This window comes from Beta vulgaris, chromosome 5 (assembly GCF_026745355.1).
Source record: "Beta vulgaris subsp. vulgaris cultivar EL10 chromosome 5, EL10.2, whole genome shotgun sequence".
Classification (NCBI taxonomy): domain Eukaryota; kingdom Viridiplantae; phylum Streptophyta; class Magnoliopsida; order Caryophyllales; family Amaranthaceae; genus Beta; species Beta vulgaris.
Genome location: NC_079206.1, coordinates 18,798,608 through 18,825,012, shown reverse-complemented (window position 1 = coordinate 18,825,012; position 26,405 = coordinate 18,798,608). Strand labels below are relative to the sequence as shown.

At 33.4% G+C, this 26,405-nt stretch overlaps 2 protein-coding genes across 11 annotated transcripts; both read left to right on the top strand.

Annotated features, from left to right (window-relative positions):
• Nucleotides 1-6,368: 6,368 nt before the first annotated feature.
• Nucleotides 6,369-15,673, top strand: LOC104893013 (syntaxin-22). 8 transcript variants are annotated; one of them, XR_007274484.2, is made up of 10 exons: nucleotides 6,371-6,751; nucleotides 10,753-10,846; nucleotides 11,026-11,165; nucleotides 11,709-11,783; nucleotides 13,140-13,297; nucleotides 13,377-13,477; nucleotides 13,563-13,906; nucleotides 14,391-14,697; nucleotides 14,878-14,989; nucleotides 15,419-15,673. XR_007274484.2 is itself a non-coding variant. In XM_057395036.1 (7 exons), the coding sequence occupies exons 1-7, from the start codon at nucleotides 6,555-6,557 to the stop codon at nucleotides 13,626-13,628; spliced, it is 825 nt and encodes a 274-aa protein (XP_057251019.1). In that variant the 5' UTR covers nucleotides 6,369-6,554; the 3' UTR covers nucleotides 13,629-13,997. The 8 variants fall into 8 exon arrangements, 4 of the variants coding, with proteins under 4 accessions (XP_057251019.1, XP_010677351.2, XP_057251021.1 ...); XR_007274483.2 differs by having other exon boundaries at nucleotides 14,396-14,989; XR_007274482.2 differs by having other exon boundaries at nucleotides 14,391-14,989.
• On the top strand, nucleotides 13,773-26,094 carry LOC104893012 (phosphoethanolamine N-methyltransferase). 3 transcript variants are annotated; one of them, XM_048644793.2, is made up of 11 exons: nucleotides 13,773-13,906; nucleotides 22,778-22,915; nucleotides 23,147-23,284; nucleotides 23,385-23,525; nucleotides 23,778-23,861; nucleotides 24,323-24,464; nucleotides 24,576-24,856; nucleotides 24,957-25,118; nucleotides 25,461-25,514; nucleotides 25,599-25,673; nucleotides 25,808-26,094. In XM_048644793.2, exons 1-11 carry the CDS (start codon nucleotides 13,847-13,849, stop codon nucleotides 25,913-25,915), a joined length of 1,383 nt encoding a protein of 460 aa, XP_048500750.1. In that variant the 5' UTR covers nucleotides 13,773-13,846; the 3' UTR covers nucleotides 25,916-26,094. The 3 variants fall into 3 exon arrangements, with proteins under 3 accessions (XP_048500750.1, XP_010677350.2, XP_048500749.1); XM_010679048.4 differs by lacking the exon at nucleotides 13,773-13,906 and adding an exon at nucleotides 20,588-20,901; XM_048644792.1 differs by lacking the exon at nucleotides 13,773-13,906 and adding an exon at nucleotides 22,074-22,121.
• The last annotated feature ends 311 nt before the right edge of the window (nucleotides 26,095-26,405 follow it).

Below are 26,405 nucleotides of genomic sequence, written 5' to 3'. Positions count from 1 at the left end.
GTTGTAACAACATATCTTAAGATTATTATAAGTGTATCTTAGCTAGTCTTATCTTCACATAAGTTATTATAATTAAGTCACACTAAATCTCCTGGGTTATCTCATATAGTTATATAAGTTGTAGCTGATGGTTGTTGCACATATATATTCTACTGAATTAATTTAATACATATAAGCTTTTTTTATTTGTTGATAAGAACGCATAAGCTTTCCATAACTCTTACATCTGAAACTAACATTTTATGATAATGAAATGACGTTCGTTTCCAAAACTCACATATTAGAATTAGAAATATTGTATATATAGTTAGCGATCTTTTAATCAATATTATTGAATCATTATCAATAATATATCTTATTTCATAATTTAGTATGGTGTACTTAAAATATAAAATTATCAATATTTTTTTTCCGATAGTGGTAGTAATATAGTGAAGTAATATACAATGACTAGCAAGACATGTAAAAAAAATATATCATATGTACAAATTAGTGTACTAATTTTGCATGTTCTTTCCCACTTTCAAATGAAACAACAATAATGTGTGCTCTCGATAAATAATAAATTTATTGTTGATAAGTGATATTTATGTCACTTTTAGGAGTAGTTTTTACATTATTTTCATAGTTATTTTCATATATTTCTACCTATTTTAGCCTTTATTTCTTATTTTCACATTTTGTAGCTTAATTTATTTATTTAGTAATTTTTGTTAGTTTTTAGGTCTTAATTTCATAGTTTCTTTCTTTCCTTTGTTTTATTAATTTTATAGATGAATTAGTTTAGTTCTTTGTATTAATTTTCTATTTAATTCCCTTTAGTCACTCTTGTTTTCCGGTCTCGTGCTTTATCTTTATGTGTGTAGGTGAGTGTTTGCGGAATTGGAAGGACGGAATTTGTGGAGTTAAGTTCAATTTAAAAGTCCCAAAACTTCATCCTTCTTCATGGCCAACATATCCTACACCACACCATGACTCTTATCCTACACCACATCATCTCCCCTACATCACACCAATCCACCACCATCTTCCCTACTCCAAACACCACAGCACCACCATCACCATGGGCTGCAGCACCGCCAACTCCACCTCCGCAATCTGTCCAAGCCAAAAGGGAGCGGGCGCTCCTCTGTAAAACGGAGCGACCGCTCCGTTTGAAATTGCCACAAAACAGAAGATGGGCAGAATGTATGAGCGACCCATGAGCGACTTTGGAGCGGGCGCTCAAAGAAAAACGTGTTAAGAGATATAAATAATCAATGTTCTTATTTGAAGGTAAATCTATGGTTGAGAAGAGATTTGATAACAGAACAAGTCGATTTCGAAAAATAATCCAGATGGCGAGATGGATTACGATGATAGCGTTGATGAAGATTCACGATGATGATGGACCGTTAATGATGATGGACTGTCGATGATGGGCCGTTGATCATGAGTGATGATGTAGCAAAGCAAGAAAAAATTCCCAGCGAAGAAGATGGAGTCTGGGCTTTGGTTTATTTTTGTTTACCTTTTTCAATTTCTTTCTTTGACTTCTCTTTTCCCCTGTATACTTCACAGTACACACGTTTTCTTTCACTCTTTTTCTTTTCTTTCTTTTCTTTTTTCTTCCATTTTCCTTTTATTTCATTCTTTGTTTTTAGTTTCTTCTTTTTTTTCTTTCTTTCCTTTTTATTAGGAGGAGTATAAATATCTTAAGTCATCTTTTTAGAAAGAGAGTTTTTTATTAGTCTAGTTTTATTTTCACCATTTTTAGACTTTTAGGGTTTTTAGAGAGGTTTAGCCTCCATAGACTAGTTTAGGAAGAAAAGGGAGAAAACTCAAAGAAAGATGGAAGATTGTAGATTCAAGGGTGACATTTGTATCGAAACTTTCAACCATTAATCAATGAGCATTTCTTATTCTTTCTCCTCTTTTATTGTTTTATTTTCATTGTTTTTCTTAGATTAGTTGTTCTTGATTAGTTTAATTATTTATGATTTATTTTATTTAGTTTAATGTTAGATTAATGATTATTATCATGTTATTAAAGTTTAATTTCTCTAAAGTCCTCATTTTTGTATTTATGGAGTAGTTTGTTGGTTAGGGTTTGGGTGAAAACCCAACCATGATTGAATTGGGCATTTGAAGTTGGATTTAGAGATTTGTGTGATTAAATTATTGCTTGTTTAGCTCTTCTAATCTATGTTGCATTCTCTTTGATCACTTGAATGTCGTATTAGATGGAGTTGATTGATTTAGGTTGGCATGAGAGTGTGACCTATTGATTTCTATTATTGACTTGGGTTACCTTGAACCTCGGGATATGTTAGTAATGGATGAGAGTCCTTATTTGATGTCTTTGAGGATTTCTCTGCCTATGAGAGTAGGATGGGAGTTGTGTGTTGGGTCAATAGCTAATTCAAGTAGTGTTCATGTATTATCTCTATGTTTGATATTCTTATGTCTATTTCATGATTATTGGTGTTTAATCCCATCTCCTAACTTTGGTTATCTTTGATATTTAGCTTTTTCGTAGTTTTTAGTTGGTTATTGACAATTTCCGACTTGATTCCGGCCTAGCTTATTATTTTATCAATACATTTTGGTGTTCCTTAGTCCCTGTGGATTTCGACCCTTACTTATCACTTTACCTAGTTTAGTGATTTAGTTAGGTTTTGTTTGATTTTAGGAGGCTAGTAACGACCTAGTTTTTTCCTATATCAATTGTCAAACCAATTTACTTAATTTTAGTCAAAATATATCACTTTTAAGCCAAAGTGGGTTATTTTACAAGTTTAAAGAGATGAATTTCAAGCAAAATGTGTAACATTTAATCTTAAATAGGTTACTTCTAGATTAATAAAATTGACATATTTAAGGCAAAAATATACCCCCATCTCACAATAATTTACAGTATATCTGTCTTACTAAAGAATTTGTATAAATAATATAGTCAATCAATATCTTTTAGTATATATATCTAATCAACAAAAAAACTTTCCGTGTATTTTATCATGACATTAGCCAGTGAATGCACGGGTTATAAGTTGATTTTAAAATATATTTTATTACACATTATGATTATAAAAACTTTAAATGCTGAGCTAATATTCAGACTATGATTTTAGGATAAACATCCTAAAATAAAAATCTATAACACAAAATATTTCCGCGCGTTAATGTGTTTTTTGTTTCATTTACGTATTTATAGATGTATACATCACAACTATAAGATTTTTAAACTTCAAAATGTGTGTAACAAATGATTTGTATATATCATCTAATATGATTTTATATTCTTTTAAATTTAACTGCATGAATTTTAATAATTATGGATTCAATAAATTTGGAAAAAAAACTACTTAATAAATAAAGTGAAAGTATTGGGTCAGACTGTCTGACCATAAGTTATGGTCAGACGAGCCCAACCCAATACTAAAATTCCTGGAAAGTAAGTTCTTATTCGGCGACGTTAGTCTAATAAAGAATCAGCGGGGGAAGATATGCATCCTGAGCATCGACGACGGAGGGATGAGGAACATCATCTCTGGGAAAATTGCGTATTTGGAGCACGCACTTAAGGTAAAATCCGGCGACCCAGACACCAGAATTGCTGATTACTTTGACATTGCTGCGGGATCTGGTGTCGGAGGGATAATGACAGCGATGCTCTTTGCCACCAAAGACCGCACCCGTCCGCTTATAAAAACAGAAGAGACGTGGCGATTTCTCGCTGATCAGGGGAGTAAGATATACACCAATTAGCAACGAGCACTGACAATGATTTGGTAGTGTCACAAGGTACCCGAAAAGAGCACCTGGTGTTCTACAATGATTCGGGCAATCAGCTAAGAGGAATGAAGAAGAAGGAGAAAGTGAGATAAAGTAGAGGTTAGTGTTCTGTTTTCTTTTCAGTTGGACTTTGTTTTCTTTCAGTTGGACTTTGTTTTCTTTTAGTTGGACTTTGTTTTCTTTCAGTTGGACTTTGTGTTTCTTTCAGTTGGACTTTGTTTTTTTTTCCAGTTGGACTACCTGAAAAAAAATGAAGACTACCTGAAAAAGAATGAAGACTACCTGAAAAAAAATGAAGACTACCTGAAAAAGAATAAAGACCAACTGAAACCCAAAGTAAGTCTAACTGAAGTACAAAAACCAACTGAAAAAAAAGAAGACTAACTGAAAACAAAATGAAGACTACCTGAAAAAAAATTAAGACTAACTGAAAAAATTTTGGAACCACCTGAAAGTCGTCCGACCAAAGATTATGGTCGGACGAGTCCGACACAATACGTTACCATTCCCGTGCATTATGAACTGGTCCAAATCAATATATATATATAAAAGAGGAACATTTCGGGAGCATATAATGCGCCACCTACGATTGCCACGTCATCTTATTAATTTAGATATAATAAAATTTAGAGTTTGAGAGGTAATAAAATTTATTGTTTGAGAGATAAGAGTTTATTCACTCTACGACTATGACAAAAACCAAAAAAAATTATCTTTTAGGGATCTATTATAACCAGGAATCTATTATACGTACTACTATAGTGTATATTCACTCTACGGCTATGATTCACATATAAAATCACTCACCTAGGATTGCCACGTCATCTTATTAATTTAGAGATAATAAAATTTAGAGTTTTAGAGATAATAAAATTTATTGTTTGAGAGATAAGAGTTTATTCACTCTACGGCTATGACAAAAACCAAAAAAAATTTATCTTTTAGGGATCTATTATAACTAGGAATCTATTATATGTACTACTATAGTGTATATTCACTCTACAGCTATGATTCACATATAAAATCACAAAATAAAAAAAAAACTTAATTCTTGAGATTTGCCTAAACCATACGATAACATCTAATGAACTGCTGCAAATCTACTAAAGTAGCCAACATTTTAGGAATCTATTATACGTACTACTATAGTGTATATTCACTCTGCGGCTATGATTCACATATAAAATCACTCACCTAGGATTGCCACGTCATCTTATTAATTTAGAGATAATAAAATTTAGAGTTTGAGAGATAATAAAATTTATTGTTTGAGAGATAAGAGTTTATTCACTCTACGGCTATGACAAAAACCAAAAAATTTTATCTTTTAGGGATCTATTATAACTAGGAATCTATTATATGTACTACTATAGTGTATATTCACTCTACAGCTATGATTCACATATAAAATCACAAAATAAAATAAAAAAACTTGATTCTTGAGATTTGCCTAAACCATACGATAACATCTAATGAACTGCTGCAAATCTATTAAAGTAGCCAACATTTTTAATGACAGCTTCTATGCATTTGTGGCCACTCAATATCTACTTTATTTTATTTTTAAACTTTTATTATAGTGATATACTGATATGTTAGTTGACAATATCGGTCAACATGCCTTCACTTATTAGAGATGGAAACAACCATTGCAATACTAACTTTATATCAATTTTTTATAAACTTTATTAATATATAATTAAAGATATTAAAGATAATCTAAAAATAAGGATATAATGACAAATATTTTATCAATTCTTTTTCTACTACAATAATGGGTTTGGGCATGATTTTTAAGAAAATGAAAAAAAATGTGTAGTTTATCATAGATTAATTAACAAGTGTATGGGATAAGTAAATCCTTAATAAAGTAAGCGCAACTTTATGAGGCAATTTGATGAATAATTAATGATGATTTTATTAACATTTTTTTTTTTGAGGGGAATGATTTTATTAACATAAGGTAAAGATAATATTGACAACTATAATTGTTTTTTTTACTAAAAATTGATTGCTCCAAATAGATAATTAATAGATGAAGTATGTGAATAAAATTGTTTTGAAAAATCTCATTTTACAGTAATACAAAATCAATAATATTAACAAAAAATATATATAAAAAACAACCCGTGCAACGCACGGGCTTCAAAACTAGTTATATCTAAATAAAAATTTTCGTGCATTTTTGTACGGGTTAAAAGCTAGTAAAATATAAATAGTTTGACAACAACCAGCCCAATCCAGTCAGCTTGGTTTGTCTTGGGCTCTTGGCAACAAATTGATGAATGCAGAATCCTAATTTGCGTTGCAGGCTTGCAGCTGTGTAAAAGTTGTTCCAAGTTGAATTTCAAAATTTAAAAACTCAAACGAAAAACAAACAATATAGTAGTATTACTACAGCCGAGAATATACAGCAGAGCCGGCCAAAGTTGTGAATTGTCATGACCTAATTGGACAACAAGATTCACACTCACAACTCACAAAGTGTCCTGCATATCATCCACGTATACCTCCGCGGGTCCACGTAAGACCAAGTCGGCGGGAATTCTCAATTCTTTCAACTCAACTACCCACAACAATTAAATACTTATTAAAACTCTAAAAAATCACCACCTTTTTTTCTCTCTCTCTCTTCACATTCATCATCTTCAACCCTCCTCAATTATCGCTGCTTTTCCCTGAATTCTGAAACTTTCTCAGATTTCCAGATCCTAAAATTTCCAATTTTAATCAACAAAAAAAAAGTTGAATTGCGAGGAAGAAGAAGAAGAAGAAAAGAGATGAGCTTTCAAGATCTGGAAGCGGGTCGTCGGCCACTGGCTTCCAGACGTGATTTAATAAATGTAAAACAACAACAAGACCCAACTCAGGCCGTTGCTTCTGGAATCTTCCAGATTAACACATCTGTTTCATCTTTTCAACGTCTTGTTAATACCCTTGGTACACCCAAAGATACCCCTCAGCTTCGTGAAAAACTGTACGTCTTTTTTCTCTCTCTTAAATTTGTGTTCTTTTTGGTACTTTTTATGTGATGTTGTGGGTTGTGTGATTTTTTGTGGTTGATTCTACTGGGTTTTGGGTCAATTCTGATGGGTTTTGTGTATTTTATTTTGGGTTAGTGGAATGTACTAGGGAAAGTGTGATTTTTGTTGTATTAATTTATCTAATTTAGTTTGAATTGGTTTGTTTACTGTCGCGCAATTATGTGTGTTAAGTCGGAATTTGGCTGGATTAAGCTGTTTGTGTCATTGTGTGTTTGAGTATAATGGAATTGTTTGGTGTTTTTACTAATTTGTTGAGGAAAAGAAAGGTATTTGCCAATGAGATGTAATGGGGGTAGTGTGATTATACAGTCTACTCTGGTGGTTCTTATAGTGATTTTTCATGGCTAGTCTAAATTAGTTTTCTTTATGTCGAGCGTTTTTGTGGATTAGCTGGTAATGTGGTTGGATTTGGCTCTTTCTTTGGTTTGGTTTACTCAGTATTTCCTAGTTGATGTGCAATGTTGCGCGGACATAAATCTGCTGGGCTTTGTCACTTGAGCTGTAATGAACAATCTGATGGTTGTGGCTACAAGGATCAGTATTTAGTCTTGTTGCTTATGACCAGTGGCGTATCCAGAATTCCAACTCTATGGGTTCGGAGCCGATAAACAAAAAAATACATCCATTCACTTAGAAGTTGGGGCTCATTATCACGAATTTCACCTTCTTGTATTGGGTTTAAATGTTCTCTTGAACTAGGGGAAGAGCAAGTGGATGATTTCTGTGACTTGTTTCCCGCATGATTTTTCTAAAAAAATTCTTAACCTTTCCTAATCTACCCAAGCAAAAAATTTCAACTTCATGACCTTCAAAGTTCAATCAAAATAACTAACAAGTAACAACTCCACCATTCATTCATTCATTCACCAATTCAATGCATATTCTAAACAACTCCACATACCACAATTCACTCCACAATTTTCACAATCCACATTCATTCATTCAACAATTAAATAAATAACAAAATTACAAAAGAATTACAATTACTACAAACTATTAAAATAAATTCTAAACAAACTTAAACAATAAATAAAAGAGGAGAGAAGGAAAAAAAAAAGCTGGTATTTTGGTTTTGCTAGGATTTGAACCTCAGACCCCGCTCACACACAAAGAATTTAATGGAGAACAAAACCACCTTGACCCCCACTTCTTTCATGCTTTATACTCCACGCAAATTGTATATATCATCTACCTAAAATATTTTTTTATTTTTTTTTTCACAAAAAACTGGGCAAATTTTTCCCAAAAATCACTGGGTTCACCTGAACCCAGTGAACCCATAGTAAATCCGCCCCTGCTTATGACAACTTCAGCTGATAATTTTCCTAGCTTCTCTATAGTTTTTATGTACTGTTAGATAGATGATAACATCTTGTTTTTCAATGGTTTGATTTATTAGTTCTATAACATTCAAATTATTGGTTTGAATTTTGGTGGTTTATGAGTTAACTTGGTTAATAGAGCTCTAGTAGGTGAAAAATTGATTTGATGTATTGGGTTAGTCACTTATGATTTTATGTCTGAGGATTTTCTTTTGCATGTATAGTGATTTGGTTATGTGTTGGTGGGATTTAGTGGACATTCTTCAAACTTACATGTTTGCCATGTGTATTTAGGTCATTCTTCTCACAGAGTTCATTTTGGCGGTGTTTTGGGGCTGGCCTAGAAATTTTGCGCGTTAACTACATGCATGAGAAGTGTTTTACAGTGTGTTTAGTTCATTTTTAGTAAAGGAAAAGAAGAGAAGAGAAAGGAAGGGGAGAGAAAAGAATGGAAAAGAAAGGAAAAAAAACCTTAACTTCTCATGTTTGGTATAAATTTTCTCTTTCCTTCCAAATTCCCCCACTTTTGGGAGCAAAGGAAGGTGAAATTTTATTAAAAAGTCTTTCCTTCCAATTCCTTCCATTTCCTTTCACTTAATTTTTTTTAATGAACCAAACATTGGAAAGTAACGAATTTCCTTCCACTTCCTTTCTTTTCCTTCCAAATCCTTTCTACCAAACAAGCTGTTAGGGTTATGCTAAGTCTGATTAACACAACATGAGAAGTGTTTTAGGGTTATGTTAAGTCTGATTAACAGAACAATAATACTTTGAAGACATGTCTGCCACTAGGCTGATTATCCTAGAGCTACTTTCCCAATCCCCTAGTCAAGTAGTCATTCATGTGGTATTCAGATGGTTGAATTACAGCATTTGGCTGCTGAGGCAACAATTCTATTCATAAGCACCCTGCTATGTTCATTACAGTTTTCTTCATTATGTTGACTGTAACTTCTTTCACCCTCATTGTTTTAACTTCTGTTTTTAATAATATTTACTTCTTTTTTCTGTTAAAATAATTTCTAGGGTAATAATTCCTGTTGGCTTTGCATTGTTTTCAAGGTTGGTTGTTTTGTAAAGGAATGTGTTGGTATCTAGCACAGTTGTCTGCTGCTAGAATGTGGGAAATGAATGGAGATATGAGCTCATTTCAACTTCCTCGTACATGAATCTGGCTTGGCTTTGATTTATGCATATACATTAATTTGGTCCTTCACTGCTGCAAAAAAAAGATGCACAGTTCCCATGATTATTACTTCTTTGAGATGGGGTTGTTTGCTGAGAGCTATAATGCAACTAAGGTATAGGATTGTGCTGGCCCATTTTTATTATTTAGCAACTAAGGTATAGGATTGTGCTGAATCACTTCCTTCCGTAATGAGAATATTACTGATCCGTCTTTGCTTTCCAGAGATTAAAAAAAAAAAAAAAAAGAGATGGGGAACTAGCACCTAGCTCCTATGTTACTCCGACACTTTCGTTTACCTAAAAAACCGGGTGTCGTATCATGTCGTATCCGACACGACACTTCACTTGGATACTTCATTTAAACTAAAAACTTGTCTTTTCCTACAAAATAGCCGAGTCGGATACTTGGACACCCGTATCCGAGTAGATACTTAATCCGTGTCTGAGCAACATAGCCTAGCTCCTCAATCTTCATCTGTTTGAGTTTGGAGAATTAGAATGAGTTCCATGGCTGAATGAATTTGGAGAGTTATGAAGTAACTTTTGCCCGGGCATACATTATGTTGCTACTTCTTTGGTTTCGCATTGATATGACTCATGGTAGTCTCTCCTTATTTGATTTTAAAGACTGCTTTCCTTTATGTTTGGAGGTTGAGAATATATAATAATCCTTTCTTTGAAAACTTTTGGGGCTCATACTTAGGATAAGATTGTTAATCCACATGTTTGACTCTATCAATTAGAACTGCAATCTATGCTGCTTAAGTAGAATTCCTCTAGGTTCATATTGGGAAGCCTGACTAACCCCTAGTAAGACATCCAGCGAAGGTGCCTCTACATGGAAATATAGCTAGTTTTTTTTTGGCTTACTCTATAAGACAAACACACTTGCATGGTTTCTTTAGTGAAGTTTTGAAGAGTTTGTCTAGACTACTAACATAGGGAAAGTATAAACGTATCAATAAATCTACATCAAACTTTAAGTGAAGTAGTGCATGAAGTGCTTACTGCTTAGAGAGTAATATCTAGGATATTCAATTGAGAAACTTACCGAAAATAGGCTAGAACAATATTAGGAACATGTCAACTTTTGACTGTCAATTTGATTTATTGCAAATCCTTTGACGCCATTTTCTTTTTGGAAAAAGTGGCGACTAACATTATAATCGTGAATGCTGTGATGCACTTATGCTTATAAAAGCTTCCCAAAAGGTCTTGTGTTGACTGGTAATCATTTTATTTTATTTTTATTTCAAGGTCGTAGGCTTTTGGCATGAGATAGATATGATACAAACATTTTCCTTTCTGGGTAATTGTTTTTATTTGTTAGCATGACCTTGCTTCCTTTACTTTGTACAATTGATATCAACAATTATCTCCAATTGGACCGATTTTCTCTGAACATTGTTTTCTCCTGTTAATAGCCACAAGACAAGGTTACATATTGGGCAATTGGTAAAGGATACCTCAGCAAAACTCAAGCAAGCAAGTGAGACAGATCATGAATATAATGTCAGTGTAAGTTTGTTTTCCAACTCTAGTTCTTGGAATGCATTTCCTTCTGCAAGTCTGCGTCCCACATTCAATACCCTTTTGTGGTTTATGTGGTCTTTTGTGCTGAAGCTGCTTCCATACTTGCACAATCTTGTATAAATGCTTTCCCCAGCCATAATTGGAATCATTTTCTTTTAATGCAGGCAAGCAAGAAGATTGCTGATGCGAAACTTGCAAAAGATTTCCAAGAAGTTTTGAAGGAGTTCCAGAAAGCTCAACGTCTTGCAGCAGAGAGGGAAACAGCATATTCTCCTTTTGTTCCTCAGGCTGTTCTTCCTTCTAGGTAGTTAATGTTTCCAAAATTGCATGCTTAATACTCTCATGACATTCAGCTGTTCATTCAAGTGATAAGTCCACTATTCAGGATCAGCTCTGTGTCTTCTATGGCAAACTTAGAGCATGTCCAGTAGTAAAGTGGCTACCATAAATTTTTCTTCATAGTTGATTCAAGTTCTCCAGCCTTCTGGAAAAGAAGACAAGACTGTTTACAAGTGTCATCTTCATCTTATTATCTGCTAACTTGGTGCATTTTGCCCTCCTGCTACATTCTAGTTTAATTTTGGCTGCACTTTTCTGTGAAGGAAACTGAGTGTGATCTTTTATTATGTATGGTGGGTGCTTGTGTTGAATTGTGCACATGTTTCCACTACAATAAATTTTCCTCTACTTGTTGCTAATGTGATATAATCTGAAAATAACATTCTCATTTGTTAATATTGGGAATCTTACCCTTCCATATTCCCCTTCTTTTTCAAAACAAAACTTGAGCAGTGTGTTTTATGTACATTAATGATAAACTATTCTTCTTGGACTGTTATTGTGATAGTTACACAGCAAGTGAGATTGACTTGAGTTCAGATAAGACACCGGAGCAGCGAGCTCTTCTTGTTGAAGCTAGAAGGTGAGCATCTTGTTCTTAATTTGCTCTAAGTTAAATGCTTATCTATATTAGTCTCTGAATAGGCAATGCATTGTAATAGTTTGTGAATGATCTGTAATCTGGCCTTTCTTTTCTCTCTCTCCCAGTTAATATTAGTTCACCCAGATGCGCAGACTCTAGTTTTGATACCCCCTTCCTCTCTCTCTCAGTTTTCTACGTCTTGAGGTGAATGTGATCATCTTCGTGTGCACCTGTTCATTCTGCCATTGCATTTACTTGCAGATTTGTCATCAGTGTACAATCATTGAGAACATACATGCAGGTGTCAGATTGTAATGACTTTAGGATTTCAACTGGTAATAGTACCTTGATCTTTCTTCCATAGAAAGGATAATTATGGGAAATTTTAGAGGATGGTGTTGATGGTTCACTGAACTGATACATCAAAAGTTGTCTGCTGACATTGTTCAGCCATTGGCTTAAATATGTAATACTACCTCCGTTTCTTAAGTGCAACATTCTCACTATTTGGAATAGTCACAATAAGTGCAACCAAACTCAAAATGGTATAAAAGTTCAATATTATTACAAATATGCCACCAAAAAGCAAGAAGGGACTACAACATTTTTGCTTCATCACTTGAATTACTCTACTTTATTGTGGTCCCAACTTTCTCTACATTCCTTGGTATTCCCCCACTTTTTCTATGTTGCACTTATTAAGAAACGTAATGTTGCACTTATTAAGAAATGTAGGAAGTAATAGACTAATAGTTTAGTGGGATCAGGGTAAGGTCATTGGATTATTGCCTATAGTTGTCTGTTAAGCTTCACATGATGTTGCAAAAAGTGTGCTTCGAGCAGTATGCCAGTATTATTGTGCTGGCATATTTCAAAGCAATTGCAAAACAAGTCCATGAGCTCCAAAGGAGCGTGTCATTTCTTTCTGGCAGGACCTGTTTGTCAGATGTTAGATTCTCGGGTGTGGGTATTGAAGAAGTGCTTGATTATGTACGCTAAAAGTTTTTCCATGGGTATGTTGTCAAGCGTGGTCCAATTCTTGCAAGTCTTCGTTCTACAGTCCACAGTATTGTCATAATAGCAGTATAGCACTAATATTGCATGGACAAAGCATCAGAGTTATGTTAAGAATTATGCTCGGCGGATGTCACATCTTTTGCCCTACAGTAGAGCATATATTGGGCCGCAAAGTTCTGCCCAAACCTGGCAGAGTCAAGCTGCGCCAGGCGGAGTGGTCCAAAGTGGTTTAGACTAGTCTTCAAATGTTTGATATCTCGTTTTACGACAAAAAAATTGGTTTTGGAAAAGTCTCTTGTTCAATGTGAATCTTAAATTTCTGTGTTGCTTGTTATGCAGACAAGATGTGTTACTGTTGGACAATGAGATATCTTTCAATGAAGCCATCATAGAAGAAAGGGATCAGGGAATACAGGAAATCCAGCAGCAAATTGGTGAGGTGAATGAGATTTTCAAAGATCTTGCAGTGCTTGTCCACGATCAAGGAGCTATGATTGGTAAGTTATCTACTAATCTACTTACCGTTGAACAGAAGTACAATGTGTTATTGGGCTAATCTGATGATTCTTTGCACAGATGATATCGGGTCCAATGTTGAAAATTCCCATGCTGCAACTGCACAGGCGAGATCCCAACTTGCCAAGGCATCAAAAACCCAGAAATCAAATTCATCACTGGTGAGTTGTCATACTTTTGACATGTCATCCAGCATATTTATAGACTTAAAAATTTCATTTTCTGATAACGATCTCTTAAATGCAGACCTGCTTGCTCTTGGTGATATTTGCAATTGTTCTCCTCATTTTACTTATAATCGTTGCAGCATGAGGAGTGGTTCTGGAGATTTACTCTTTAGGAAGGTTTTTTGGTCTGGAAAGATGCAAATTATTCCATTCTTCCTTTTCTTCTTCCCCATGTTACCGCGTTTGTTTGGCTGTTGGGAGGCGGGAAACAAGAAAGGGGCGGGGTTGTGTTACTCTATTCACTTTTTCAGGTTTAGGTGAGTGATTGTTGTATCACTTTCAGGTTGCTTGGCATTTAAACAGATGCTGGGAAGATGTTCAGCTGTCTGGTTGAATGTTTTGGTTGGGTTATCTCTTATGTCTGTAAGTTGTGACTTCCTGTCCAACTACATCTAGTGATCTTTTCAGCTTAATTCATAATTCTTTGTTATTCAATTGAAAATTTCATGTTAAATTTGGGTCCTTTTTTTTTTTTTTTTTTTTTGGGTGGGGGGACTGTTTGTTTGCCCTCGTCTTCTTTTCCCACACTGAAGTGAAATTTCTCGCTGGTGGTAATTTTCCACCATTATCATTAAAGTAATGTTGCATTCTTCTGATTGCATATCCATGTAAACGGAGAAGTTATGTGCAAGTGTAACAAATCAAAGTGATGAATTTTACAGTTTGATTGGACTAAAAATGATTGATGTCATGAAAATCGTTCCTAGACTCCTAGTGTTCCCTCTTGCTTCTGTGTAATTTCTTAGTCCAATCAGCAATGTACATACTATATACTCTTGTGTTGTTTCCCAGAGAAGGTTCCTTATATTCCTAATTTCCTATTGACTAGCTCTATGGCATTTCTTAGAACAGGCGGTCCAGCCGTCCAGGTAAGCTTGATAGGCTCACATGGCAGGCTTGGCTGTTGGGGTAGCCCATGGACTTAATCGGGTCGGTCCAGGTGACCTATACATTGATCAATTGTATTATTATTGTCTATAAAACATTCCTGAAAAGGCCTGACTAATTGGGCTAGTTTGATTGGGGGGTGGATTATACGAGTTTGTCTTTTTACCGTGGCCTGCCTGCTAGGTGGACTGATATGAGCCTTTTCCGGGCTGGCTGTGAGTGAAACTGGCCTGATGAGTTCCCTGTGAACACGGCACACTGGCGAGGTATGATAAATCTATATCAGATATAGGTTTCATAACCTATATCATGGGCAATTTTGTCATTTCAAATAACTTAGTAAAATGGAATGCAAAAGCAAGGGAATGGGGTATTCCCCCTCATTCCATAAGTTAGTTCAATCTCTCTCCTCAACCTAACTCCTCAACCTCACTCCTCAACCTCAGTCATCATCCCACCCACCGGAGACCCACCCACCAGAACCGGAAGGTTTGAAGCCGGAATTCGCCGGAAAATTCGCCGGAAAGAGGCGTAACTGTGTTTTTTCGTGAATTGAAGGTATGTTTAATTACTTGAAAATTGTTTGGTGTACATCAAGAAATTTCTTGGGTTTTTTAAATTTCGTGGGTTTAATTCATGAAAATTGCATGTTAAAGTTCTAAACATGTCTTAATTTCGTGTATTATAAGTAGCAAATTTCATGTTTTTTCCATTCGTGGGTTTGTTTTATGGTGGTGTTAGAGCAAATTGAGTGGGTTTTATGCTGTGGAATTTGATACGAGTTATTTGATGGTGATTTTTGTTCTGAAATTTGACTTTTTACTTCTTGAAATTGCTTATTTTCTGGTAATTTATATTACTTTGTATTATAGAACTTTTAGCAGTTCACCTAAAAATATTACAAAACGTTATAGAACATTATTGGGTCTTTACTTTTAAGTTTATGAGTTACATTTTAATTCTAACAATTTTTGTTCATAATTGTAGCCGATAGTTTAATGCAAGTCAGGGTGGTGGAGGAAGATTTCACAGCGAAATGGATAGATAACAATGACATGTTCGTTGTATTTTGCGCGTCGGATTGCTTTCTTTTGTAACGATCTAATGCAAGTGTAATTTTAAGTACCTCACTTAGCATTCTAATGGTTGTATGGATGATGTTAAGTACTTTGTATGATTATTGTTTTATGAATATGTGAACTTATCATTTTGTATTTAAAATGAAGCATCATATTGTGTTTATCATTTCCGCTATATTGTCAACAACATATCTAATGGTGTCAAAATTACAACATATTTTGTTTCTCCATTGTTATGTATTGTCGAAATTGATATAATAATAGAGAGAAATAGTGTTATAATTGCAATGTATTGTGTTTCTGCGTTGCCATATATTGTCAAATATGATAGATATGGTGTTAAAATTGCAACATATTTTGTTTCTCCATTGTTAAGTACTGTCGAAATTGATATAATAATATAGAGAAATAGTGTTATAATTGCAATGTATTGTGTTTCTGCGTTGCCATATATTGTCAAATATGATAGATATGGTGTTCATGTGAACATTTTTCACGCATGCCTTTTTTTTCTTAATAAACCACATCGTAAATTACTTACATATGTGACATTAAAATAGTGTTATTAGTAGTCAATCCCTCAGATTGAAAAATGAAATGCGTAAACTTTTTTCATTAACGTTCAATATAATATTGGTTTTGGGTAATTTATTGTTAAAAGGTTTATTAGTATATATATATGATGAGTTACAAAAATTAAGATTATACACTAATAGATAGAAATGGTGTTATAATTGCAACGTATTGTGTTTCTGCGTTGCCATATATTGTCAAATATGATAGATATGGTGTTCTTGTTGTGAACATTTTTCCACGCATGTCTTTTTTTTCTTAATAAACCACATCGTAAATTACTGTTTGTGACATTAAACTAGTGTTATTAGTAGTCAATCCCTCATATTGAAAAATGAAATGCGTAAACTTTTTTTCCATTAACGTTCAATATAATATTGGTTTTGGGTAATTTATTGTTAAAAGGTTTATTAGATATATATATGATAAGTCACAAAAATTAAGATTATACACTAATAGATAGAAATGGTGTTATAATTGCAACGTATTGTGTTTCTGCGCTGCCATATATTGTCAAATATGATAGATATGGTGTTCTTGTGAACATTTTTCCACGCATGCCTTTTTTTCTTAATAAACCACATCGTAAATTACTTATGTTTGTGACATTAAACTAGTGTTATTAGTAGTCAATCCCTCATATTGAAAAATGAAATGCGTAAACTTTTTTTTCCATTAACGTTCAATATAATATTGGTTTTGGGTAATTTATTGTTAAAAGTTTTATTAGTATATATATGATAAGTCACAAAAATTAAGATTATGCACTAATTAATAGATAGAAATGGTGTTATAATTGCAACGTATTGTGTTTCTGCGTTGCCATATATTGTCAAATATGATAGATGTGGTGTTCTTGTGACCATTTTTCCACGCATGTCTTTTTTTTCTGAATAAACTACATCGTAAATTACTTATGATTGTGACATTAAACTAGTGTTATTAGTAGTCAATCCCTCATATTGAAAAATGAAATGCGTAAACTTTTTTTCCATTAACGTTCAATATAATATTGGTTTTGGGTAATTTATTGTTAAAAGGTTTATTAGTATATATATTATAAGTCACAAAAATTAAGATTATACACTAATAGATAGAAATGGTGTTATAATTGCAACGTATTGTGTTTCTGCGTTGCCATATATTGTCAAATATGATAGATATGGTGTTCTTGTGAACATTTTTCCACGCATGCCTTTTTTTCTTAATAAACCACATCGTAAATTACTTATGTTTGACATTAAACTAGTGTTATTAGTAGTCAATCCCTCATATGAAAAATGAAATGCGTAAACTTTTTTTCATTAACGTTCAATATAATATTGGTTTTGGGTAATTTATTGTTAAAAGGTTTATTAGATATATATATGATAAGTCAAAAAATTAAGATTATACACTAATACATAGAAATGGTGTTATAATTGCAACGTATTGTGTTTCTGCGTTGCCATATATTGTCAAATATGATAGATATGGTGTTCGTGTGAACATTTTCCACGCATGCCTTTTTTCTTAATAAATCCCATCGTAAATTATTAACGTCACATTAAAATTGTTATTAGTAGTCAATCATTCAGATGTGAAAAACGAACTAATATGCAACAACTTTTTTTCCATTAACTTCAATGTAATATTCGTTTTGGTTAATTTATACATGTTATAAGGTTTATTTGTATATAAATGATTTTATTGGATGATAACTCACACAAATTAAGATTATACACTAGTATTGTTTTCTTGAAAATATGATGGTTTTGTTGTATAAAAAAATAAAAACAATTTTTTTTAATATAAATTTTTGTAGCTTAATGTTATTATTATCAATTTATTAACTAATGAAAATAAAGACATGGTATTGTGTTTATCAGTTAGGCTATATTCTGAACAACATATGTGATGGTCATGTCTTTTTTGTACAATGCAGATACATATTGTGTTTCTACGCATGCTTTGTTCATCTTTGAATTATCTAATTTTTGTATTGATTGTTCATCTCTGAATTATCTGATTTTTGATTCTTCTCCCAGCTCTCGACCTCCATGAAAGCCCAATTTTTTTCTCCAAATTTCCACAATATCTTCAAAACAACAAATTGACGAGGCCTTTTTTCCACAATTCAACAACATTTAATTTCCCACTTAATTTAGTTTTTATTTCTCTCCATAATAAAATAAAGTTAGCTGTAAGAATTTTGGAGTTTTGGAGAATGGCTTTCTGTTTGGTCAGATCAATTGTAGGAGAGGAGAGAGAGAGGGATGTTACTTTTTTCCCATTCCCTTCCATTCCCCTTCTATTCCCTTTCAAATATGTTTTTTGAATTTAATACATTATTTTTGTACTTCAACCTTTTCACAACATTACTTTTTCAATTTTATATTGGTGATATAGGTTATGAAACCTATATCTGATATAGATTTATCATACCTCCACACTGGCAGGCCATAGATCTCAGCCTCACTTCCGTTCTCCTACTTTTTCAGTTCATATATGAAGCTCATTGGATTAGTTTTGCAAACAAACAATGGCAAATCTTGGTCTTTTTGCTATATTTTCCTGCAATTGAATTTAGAAAGTGGTGCTTGATATCACATTTGATATTGTTTGATTTTTTTTGAAACGAGCTTTTGATTTTGTTACTAATTTAGCACATACTTCAAAGTCATTAAACAGTAGTAAGTCATTTAAAAAGGATTTATAGGCAAAAGATTTGGATTATAAGGGATGGACAAAATAAGGCGTGGATCTCCGTAAGTGATCTGTCCAATTTGTATAAAATTACACATAGGTTTCCCAACCATTCATAGGATCAAACACTGTGATCCTGATCTTGGCATTTTCTCATTATTATGCGTAGTTGTTAAGATTTGTTAGAACATGAGTCATATACTCATATGCTTCTATTTATCAAGAGATAAATAATATAGTATAACCTAAAGGACAAAGTCAAGATCCATTATCTTCATTTACGTTCTACGAATTTAATCGTCTCCCCCCCTTCTATATTATCAATTGGATAGTTTTTAGTTTACCAACTCTTAATAGAGTATTAAAAGATAATTGTTAATAGTGAGTTGAATGATACAACGCATAAAATTTTGTTAGTACTTAGAATGGGTAAACAAGATTTGCCTTTTTTTAGCATTACCATTCTTTAGTTTTTTTTTTTTTCTTCTCAAAAATTATTTAGGTAAGCTTAAAAGTTAAGTTAGTTTATATACTTCATGTAATAAGGAAAGAGAGTTCACTTTACAAGCAAATGAGGTTCCACCTTAAAATCATATGACACTAAGGTGAGTAACCCCTCTAACTTATATTATACTTCGTCCATTCTTTTTCAATTGCAACAATAGAATTTTTACACTATTCACCTACCAATTCACTATATATTGCAATTTTCACGTAAAGAAAAATATAATCATGTGAAGTCTTGTTAGATTCGTCTCAATATATACTCTCAAAATATCTTACTAAAATGTAATCAAAGATATCAATAGTTAAAGTTGTTTATTGACAAACATGAAAACTCAATTGTTGAAATAGAAAATGAACCGAAAAAGTAATACTTTCTCCCATCTTTCTTCGAATATAGGACAACTTACATGTATACAACATATATGAAAGTTGATGAGTAATAATTAACTAGCCTAGTCTAATTACATTGTTCCTCCTATTCAACCTTCCGATTTTCTCTTGTAGTTCATAATTTGGTTATCAAATGCAAAGTTGATGTGGTCCTCCTATTTGGAAGGCAAAAAGAAAGTGCCACTTTCTTTATTTTTATTGGTTGTTTTCAAGATGTGGCTTCTCGTTCCACAAATCAAGATATCTTTTTTTTTTTTTTTTTTTCTTATTCAATGATATAGAAAAATAAATCTTTAGATTTTTCATCTGTGTCTTGCATAATTATAAAATTGGATTGATGAGAATTATATGATAAAGTTGATAAAAAATTGAAGTTAAGAAAAACATATAAAGAGTCTACTAAGGTATAAATGGATAATAATTTTTTTTTCGAGTTTGGATTTCACAGCCTCACACGTAGACATACAAACTAAAAGAACATACTATAAATTGACGTATATATATGCAAATTTGTAAAGTGAAATAAGCTCTTTATTTAACAACAAGCGTCTTTTTTTTTTTAAAAGAAACAAGTGAAACTTTTATGTAAGGATTTTGAAACCCTTTTATTTTTTGAGGGAGGAATTTTGAAACTTTTGAATTTCTGATATAAAATATCCTACTGCTTTAACAGTGAAAAATATAATTATTTTAGACTTCTCCACAGCCAATCAAATCAAACAACTTTTTTATATATATAATTGTTTATGGCAAATAAAATATACAAAAATTGCCAAAAGTAATCCTACTCAATTAAAAATATACTTTTAATGGACTGCAATTTATTAGGGCCATACAGTATGCAGGCCCACGGCCCACCTTATATGTCCTATAGTTTATGTAGACAAGTCTATAAAAGCAGAAGCCACAATGCAAGCAACAGACCAAATAATTGAGGTACTCCACTATAATACAATACCCAAAAGCATAAAAAAAAGAGGTTGAGGGTATCAATACCATAACCAACTATTAAAAAAAAAGGTATAATTCCCTTTTTAATCTGCAGCTGAATGCAGCAGAAAGGAAGAGCTTTAAACCGTAGATCAAGGTCTTTCTCTCGATCTCGTCTTGCCATTGAAGGCTTTTAGATCTTTATTTCAACATTCTCTCTCTTCCACTCTCATCTCTCATTTTATAAGCTTTTTAAGTTTATAATAATCTCTTGCGAAGATGGTTGGTCAAACTGCTGATCTTGAGGTATGTCAAAATTTCATCTTTTAATGATATGAAATATGAATGTGATTATATTTTGAGATTTGTTATGTTCATTCATTTGTTGTTGAATAACTATTGTGTGGTTTGATATTATAGTTGTTCTAACATGTTATTCATCTGGTGATCATGAGTCAGGCCGCGCCCAAGTTAGGCTGAGTGGGATGGACTATAGTTGATCAGTTTTAAAGGACTCCTATCGTAAATGTCGAATTCGGTTATATAATAATTTTAACCTTGTCGATGTTAGTTAGCTTAACTATTAAAGCTACTGATTCGGTTTGAACTCAGTCTATATTTGCCATGAAGTCCATGATCACTGTAAATTAAATATCACTATAATGTCTAGTGAAAAACAATTGAAACCTTTAAATATAAAGTTTAATTGTTATAAATCAATATGCTAACGTTAGTCGGAATAATTTCAGTTTAGTAAATATAAGGCGAATTGAACACTAACGAGTGGCCACGGCTTTTATTGACTTTTACAGCTCCTAAGTCCTAACTCCTAAGCACCCACCAAGAAGAATATGGTAAAATGTAAAGCACTTTGATCGATTTTTATTAGTTTATTTTTTTGTTTTGTATAGAGTTTTTAGGAGAAATAATATGATGGATTATAAAAAAAAAAAATTATTATTTTATATTAAAGTTAAATATATGTATGATGAAAGTTAGTGATTTCATTCCAAAAATAGAATCAAAACAAAGAGTAAACTAATAATAAATATTTTAAAAAAAATACGGGTAAATTAATAAAGATCCGATAGAGTAAATTGATAGAGGATCAGGACGTGAAGTAGAAAACACCATGGAAAAACTCTAAGGGAAAGGGGGATAAGGACACTTTCATGATACAAACACGTGTCTCTTTCGTAATAGAGATTAATTTATAGCATACTACTACATTGGAATATACTAAACTTTATATCAGTATCAAACTGTCATGTCATTTCTAAATAGTGGATTGTCAACGTGTCCTTCAGACATTATTTCTTTAACTTTTCTTGTGTTGGTGTGGGTTCAATAAATTAATAGAGGATACTAAAGATAGGCTCATAATTTTACTATTTTATCATTAAACTTCGTATATGAGTCTTATATGATCGTATTAGAATAAGTCGTATCATTACTCTCATATGGTATCATTATTCAAAGTAATCAATGGAAAGATGCAAAATGAAATCAAGCTTATTAATACTATTGTATGTAAGTGCATAGAGTGGCCATAATATAGTACTGTATTTCTGTAAATCAAATCAAGCTTAACCAACACCTATCCTTTCTTTGTCATGAAATAGTTGTCACTTGATATTACAAATGACCCTTAGCATTTATCATAGTTATTCCAATTCCATCATGCTCTTCATCTCTTAATTGAAGTAATGGTATATTAGGAAAATCAATGCTAAAACTATTATCTTAAGAAAGATGGCAACTTTGGTTCCAGACATCCTCATATAGTAGAGAAGACAACCTAGTGATGGACAAGATGCTAGGAGTATAGAAAATGGGTCGGAACCCCGAATGTGATTAGGCATTTTCCTCTCCCCTAATTAATGTTTAGAGTTATTATCTTCGGATTGTAATCGACTATTTACCATGACTGTTTAATTATGCTACTCCTTGTTCACCAAAAAGAGAAAATCCTCCTATAGTACATAGGACTATTAATTTCAGATGGTAGGAGTACCATATAATAGAAGCTACTGTTGTATGGAATGTAAAGGAGTCGAATACAAGTATACAACCGTGTTATTCATTATGTACTCGTTTATGGAATGAGCTGATTCGTGTTGTTCTATTCATTCGTTCACCCCTTCATTGTTAGACATGTTCTAATCAAATTTGCTCATTACAGGTGCTTTCTCTGCTTCCACCTTATGAAGGTAAGTCTGTGCTACAAATTGGCGCGGGTATTGGTCCTCTTACTGGCGAATTGGCCAAAAAGGCTGGCCAGGTTGTAGCTGTTGATTTCACTGGGAGTGTGACAAACAAGGTGAAAATGATCATTGATCACCAACCTCACTTGTTATATTTCTTGCATCTGTTTCTGCAGGAGTCAGGCTACTTGGAGAATTGTTCTCCGTCAAACATGTGAGGAGGGGCATTGTAGTCAATCCACTTGCACCAATTGCTACTCTCTGTACTAAAGAGAACAAATTCTCCAATTAGCTTTCTGTTTCTTTATTTTTGTAAACCATTCTAATTTTTTTTATACTGGTTGCAGAGTGAAAGCATAAGCGCAAATCACCCAAATGTGAAGTTCATTTCTGCTGATGTAACATCTCCCAGCCTAGACATTTCACCAGAATCCTTCGATCTGATTTTTGCTAATTCGTTCCTTGTGCATCTTTCTGTCGATGAGGTATTCGCGATGTTTGGTTTTCCTCTTTTCAGATTGTCAGCTTTCTTATAGTATTGGAAGTGTTAACATATGGAGTGTCTTTTACTTTTTGAAAATGCAGGTTGGAAATATGGTTCAAAGCATTGTGAAGTGGCTGAAACCAGGAGGCTTTCTTTTCTTAAGAGAGGCTTGTTCTAATGAATCTGCAGATCAGAACCAAAACAACTCGATCCACTATCGTGATCCTAAGTTCTACACCAAGGTTTGTTCTTTCAAATACTAACCATTTTTCCTGTTTTCTAATTTGAATCAGATTATACAGAACTATTTGATTACATTTAGAGGATGTCAATGAGCTTGAGTCAGCAGTCTAGTGTCAGCTGATTTCATATCCACTCAAAACAGAAATTATATAGACCTGTCTTTCCATTTAAAGCAACTTGATAACTAGAATAAATCCTACAGTTCCGACTCCATGTGGACTAGCTAACTAACCAGTAACTCTGAACTGCAGGTCTTCAAAGAATGTCGCGTGCAAAGTGAATCAGGAAATTCCTATGAGCTCTCTGTTGTTGGTGGCAAATGCAATCAAAACAAGGTATTGGATGCCTCCGAGGCTCTTTAACACTCTTTGTTTTTGTTTAGTGTTTTTAGTCAGGAAAATTATACAAGGTTACCCTGTACTTTACAACTTTTTAAAATATAATTTCAAAAATGACCGACTTATTGGTCAATCTCCAAAATGACCCTAAAATAAAAAAAAAAACTAGAATTTATTTGGGGTAACCCTGAGAGATCTTATTGTGAAATAGGATTGTTTTGGAAAATTGTCTAAATACAGTAGTGCTATAGGTAAGCTCACTTCTATTTATTTGCTCAGCTTGAAATTCATTGCCATTTTGACAATGGAATTTGGATTAGTTATGTGACAACTATATAGGATGGGTGTTACTGATGTATTTGTGTGTAGAAAGAGAAGGGGGGGGGGGAGTTCAAGTTTCAAAAGAAAGAGTTTTAACTTTTCACTTCTTGCTGACAAATCTTCTTTGGCTACTTTAGACTAGCTGGCTATGGCAGAAAGTTGGTTCAGAGGATGATAAGGGGTTTCAACAGTTTCTGGATACTGTACAATACAAAGCTCAGGGCATCTTGCGTTATGAGCGTGTCTTTGGCCCAGGTTATGTGAGCACCGGAGGACTAGGTACATGTTTTAATTGCTAACCTTATTGTCATATGTGGAGTTCCGTTTGATCCTTTATATTGCTGTTAACAATGAATAATTGGCTCTTCCATTTTCTTGATCTCTGAGCAGAAACAACGAAAGAGTTTGTGGCTAAGCTTGACCTGAAGCCTGGACAGAAGGTTCTGGATGTGGGTTGTGGCATAGGTGGTGGTGATTTCTACATGGCAGAAAACTTCAACGTTGAAGTCGTGGGAATCGATCTCTCCATCAATATGATCTCTATTGCTCTCGAACGTGCTGTTGGACTCAATTGTGCAGTTGAGTTTGAGGTGGCTGATTGTACCACAATAACTTATCCAGATAATGCTTTCGATGTGATTTACAGCCGTGATACCATCCTCCATATTCAGGTAAGCTAGAGTTTGTTCATTTTTACCAGCTTTTGCTTACTTCCCTGTTCTCTAGTTGCTATTTTTTTAAGTAACTTTGCTAATTTGTTTTATTTTTCAGGATAAACCTGCATTGTTCAGATCATTTTATAAATGGTTGAAGCCCGGAGGCAAGGTTCTAATCAGTGATTACTGTAGAAGTGCTGGTACAGCATCACCTGAATTTGCAGAATATATTAAGCAGAGGGGATATGATCTTCATGATGTTCAGGCATATGGCCAGGCAAGTGTAAATTAATTAATTTCCCTCCATCCCACGTTAGTTTTTACACAATTTGAATTTCATGGTCTCCAAGACGCACTTTTGGCCATTGTTCTATCTTCATTTATGTATGTGGAAAAATACACTTTGAGACAAATCTAAGAATACCATACATTACATGATATGACTATTTTATATATATATTGGCCTGGTGAAATTTTTTGGTGAAAGTTTTTACAAATTGACCAAGAAAGTTAAGCTACGCTTTTTAGGACGAGAAATGCTTTATTGTCCTTTGAGAATTTCAAACATTCGTCTCATTAGCAACTAGCAAATATGCTAAAAATTGTACATTCTATCCAGATGCTCAGAGATGCTGGATTTGATGAGGTTATCGCCGAGGATAGGACTGATCAGGTTTCATTTAATCGCCCTATGTTTCTTCGAAGTTAAAGTATTACTATAATATTTTTCTTATGGAATTGTGTTCTTATGTTTTAGTTCTCCAAAGTTCTGGAAAGAGAACTAAACGCAGTCGAGAAGGAAAAGGAAAGGTTCATTACAGACTTCTCTGAGGTTTGTAACATTCAGTGCACATTGGTGATTCTGGATATAATTACTTTTTTCTTGTTGGCCATATGTAATATTACATTTTTGACTGAGCTTGGGCTAATGCTCTTTTATGTTTCTTGATTGTGTACAATATACAGGAAGATTACGATGCCATAGTCGGTGGATGGAAGTCCAAGTTGGTGAGGGTTTCGTCAGGTGAGCAACGTTGGGGTTTGTTCATTGCTGAAAAAGCAATGAAGAATTGATCTGTGCTGGTGCCTCTAATGGCTGGTACCGCCCGTTGTACTGGTTTTTACATGTACTTTCAGTTTTTGGATCATTTGTAATCTGGCAATAGTGTAAGCACTAAGCGGCAGTGCAATGCAGCCCATCTTTCCTGGTTTGTTAATATTTCTGCAATGTAATAAAGAGGTGGGTTCTACAACTTTCGTTTTGCCTAAAAGCTATGCTCAAACAAATGAGAGTGATAAATCACTAACAGCTAGAGGGCAATTGCCCTCTGATAAGGACCAAATAATAAAAACAAAAAGCTGGAAGAGTTTACTTTTAAAAAACAGAAAAAAACACAAATGTCAAGACACAGAAAGTACAATACTCACGTATATTGTACAGTAAAAGCAAAAAGCATAAAGCCTTGGTGAATCTTCCTTTTTATCCTTTTCTCCCTCTGTAAATGAAATGGAGAAAATAGTGAATCTTCCTTTTATCCCAAAACCCTTAAAAGAAAAATAGAAA

What these genes read in the sequence shown, in the direction of transcription:
- LOC104893012 (XM_048644793.2), top strand. Translation starts at nt 13,847, where the DNA reads ATGCTGGGAAGATGTTCAGCTGTCTGGTTGAATGTTTTGGTTGGGTTA. An exon ending in GCAAATGCAATCAAAACAAG is followed by an intron (nt 23,862 to 24,322) that starts GTATTGGATGCC and finishes TGGCTACTTTAG; the next exon opens with ACTAGCTGGCTATGGCAGAA. An exon ending in ATACCATCCTCCATATTCAG is followed by an intron (nt 24,857 to 24,956) that starts GTAAGCTAGAGT and finishes TTTATTTTTCAG; the next exon opens with GATAAACCTGCATTGTTCAG.
- LOC104893013 (XM_010679049.4), top strand. Translation starts at nt 6,555, where the DNA reads ATGAGCTTTCAAGATCTGGAAGCGGGTCGTCGGCCACTGGCTTCCAGA. An exon ending in CCTCAGCTTCGTGAAAAACT is followed by an intron (nt 6,752 to 10,752) that starts GTACGTCTTTTT and finishes TCCTGTTAATAG; the next exon opens with CCACAAGACAAGGTTACATA. An exon ending in CAGGCTGTTCTTCCTTCTAG is followed by an intron (nt 11,166 to 11,708) that starts GTAGTTAATGTT and finishes TTATTGTGATAG; the next exon opens with TTACACAGCAAGTGAGATTG.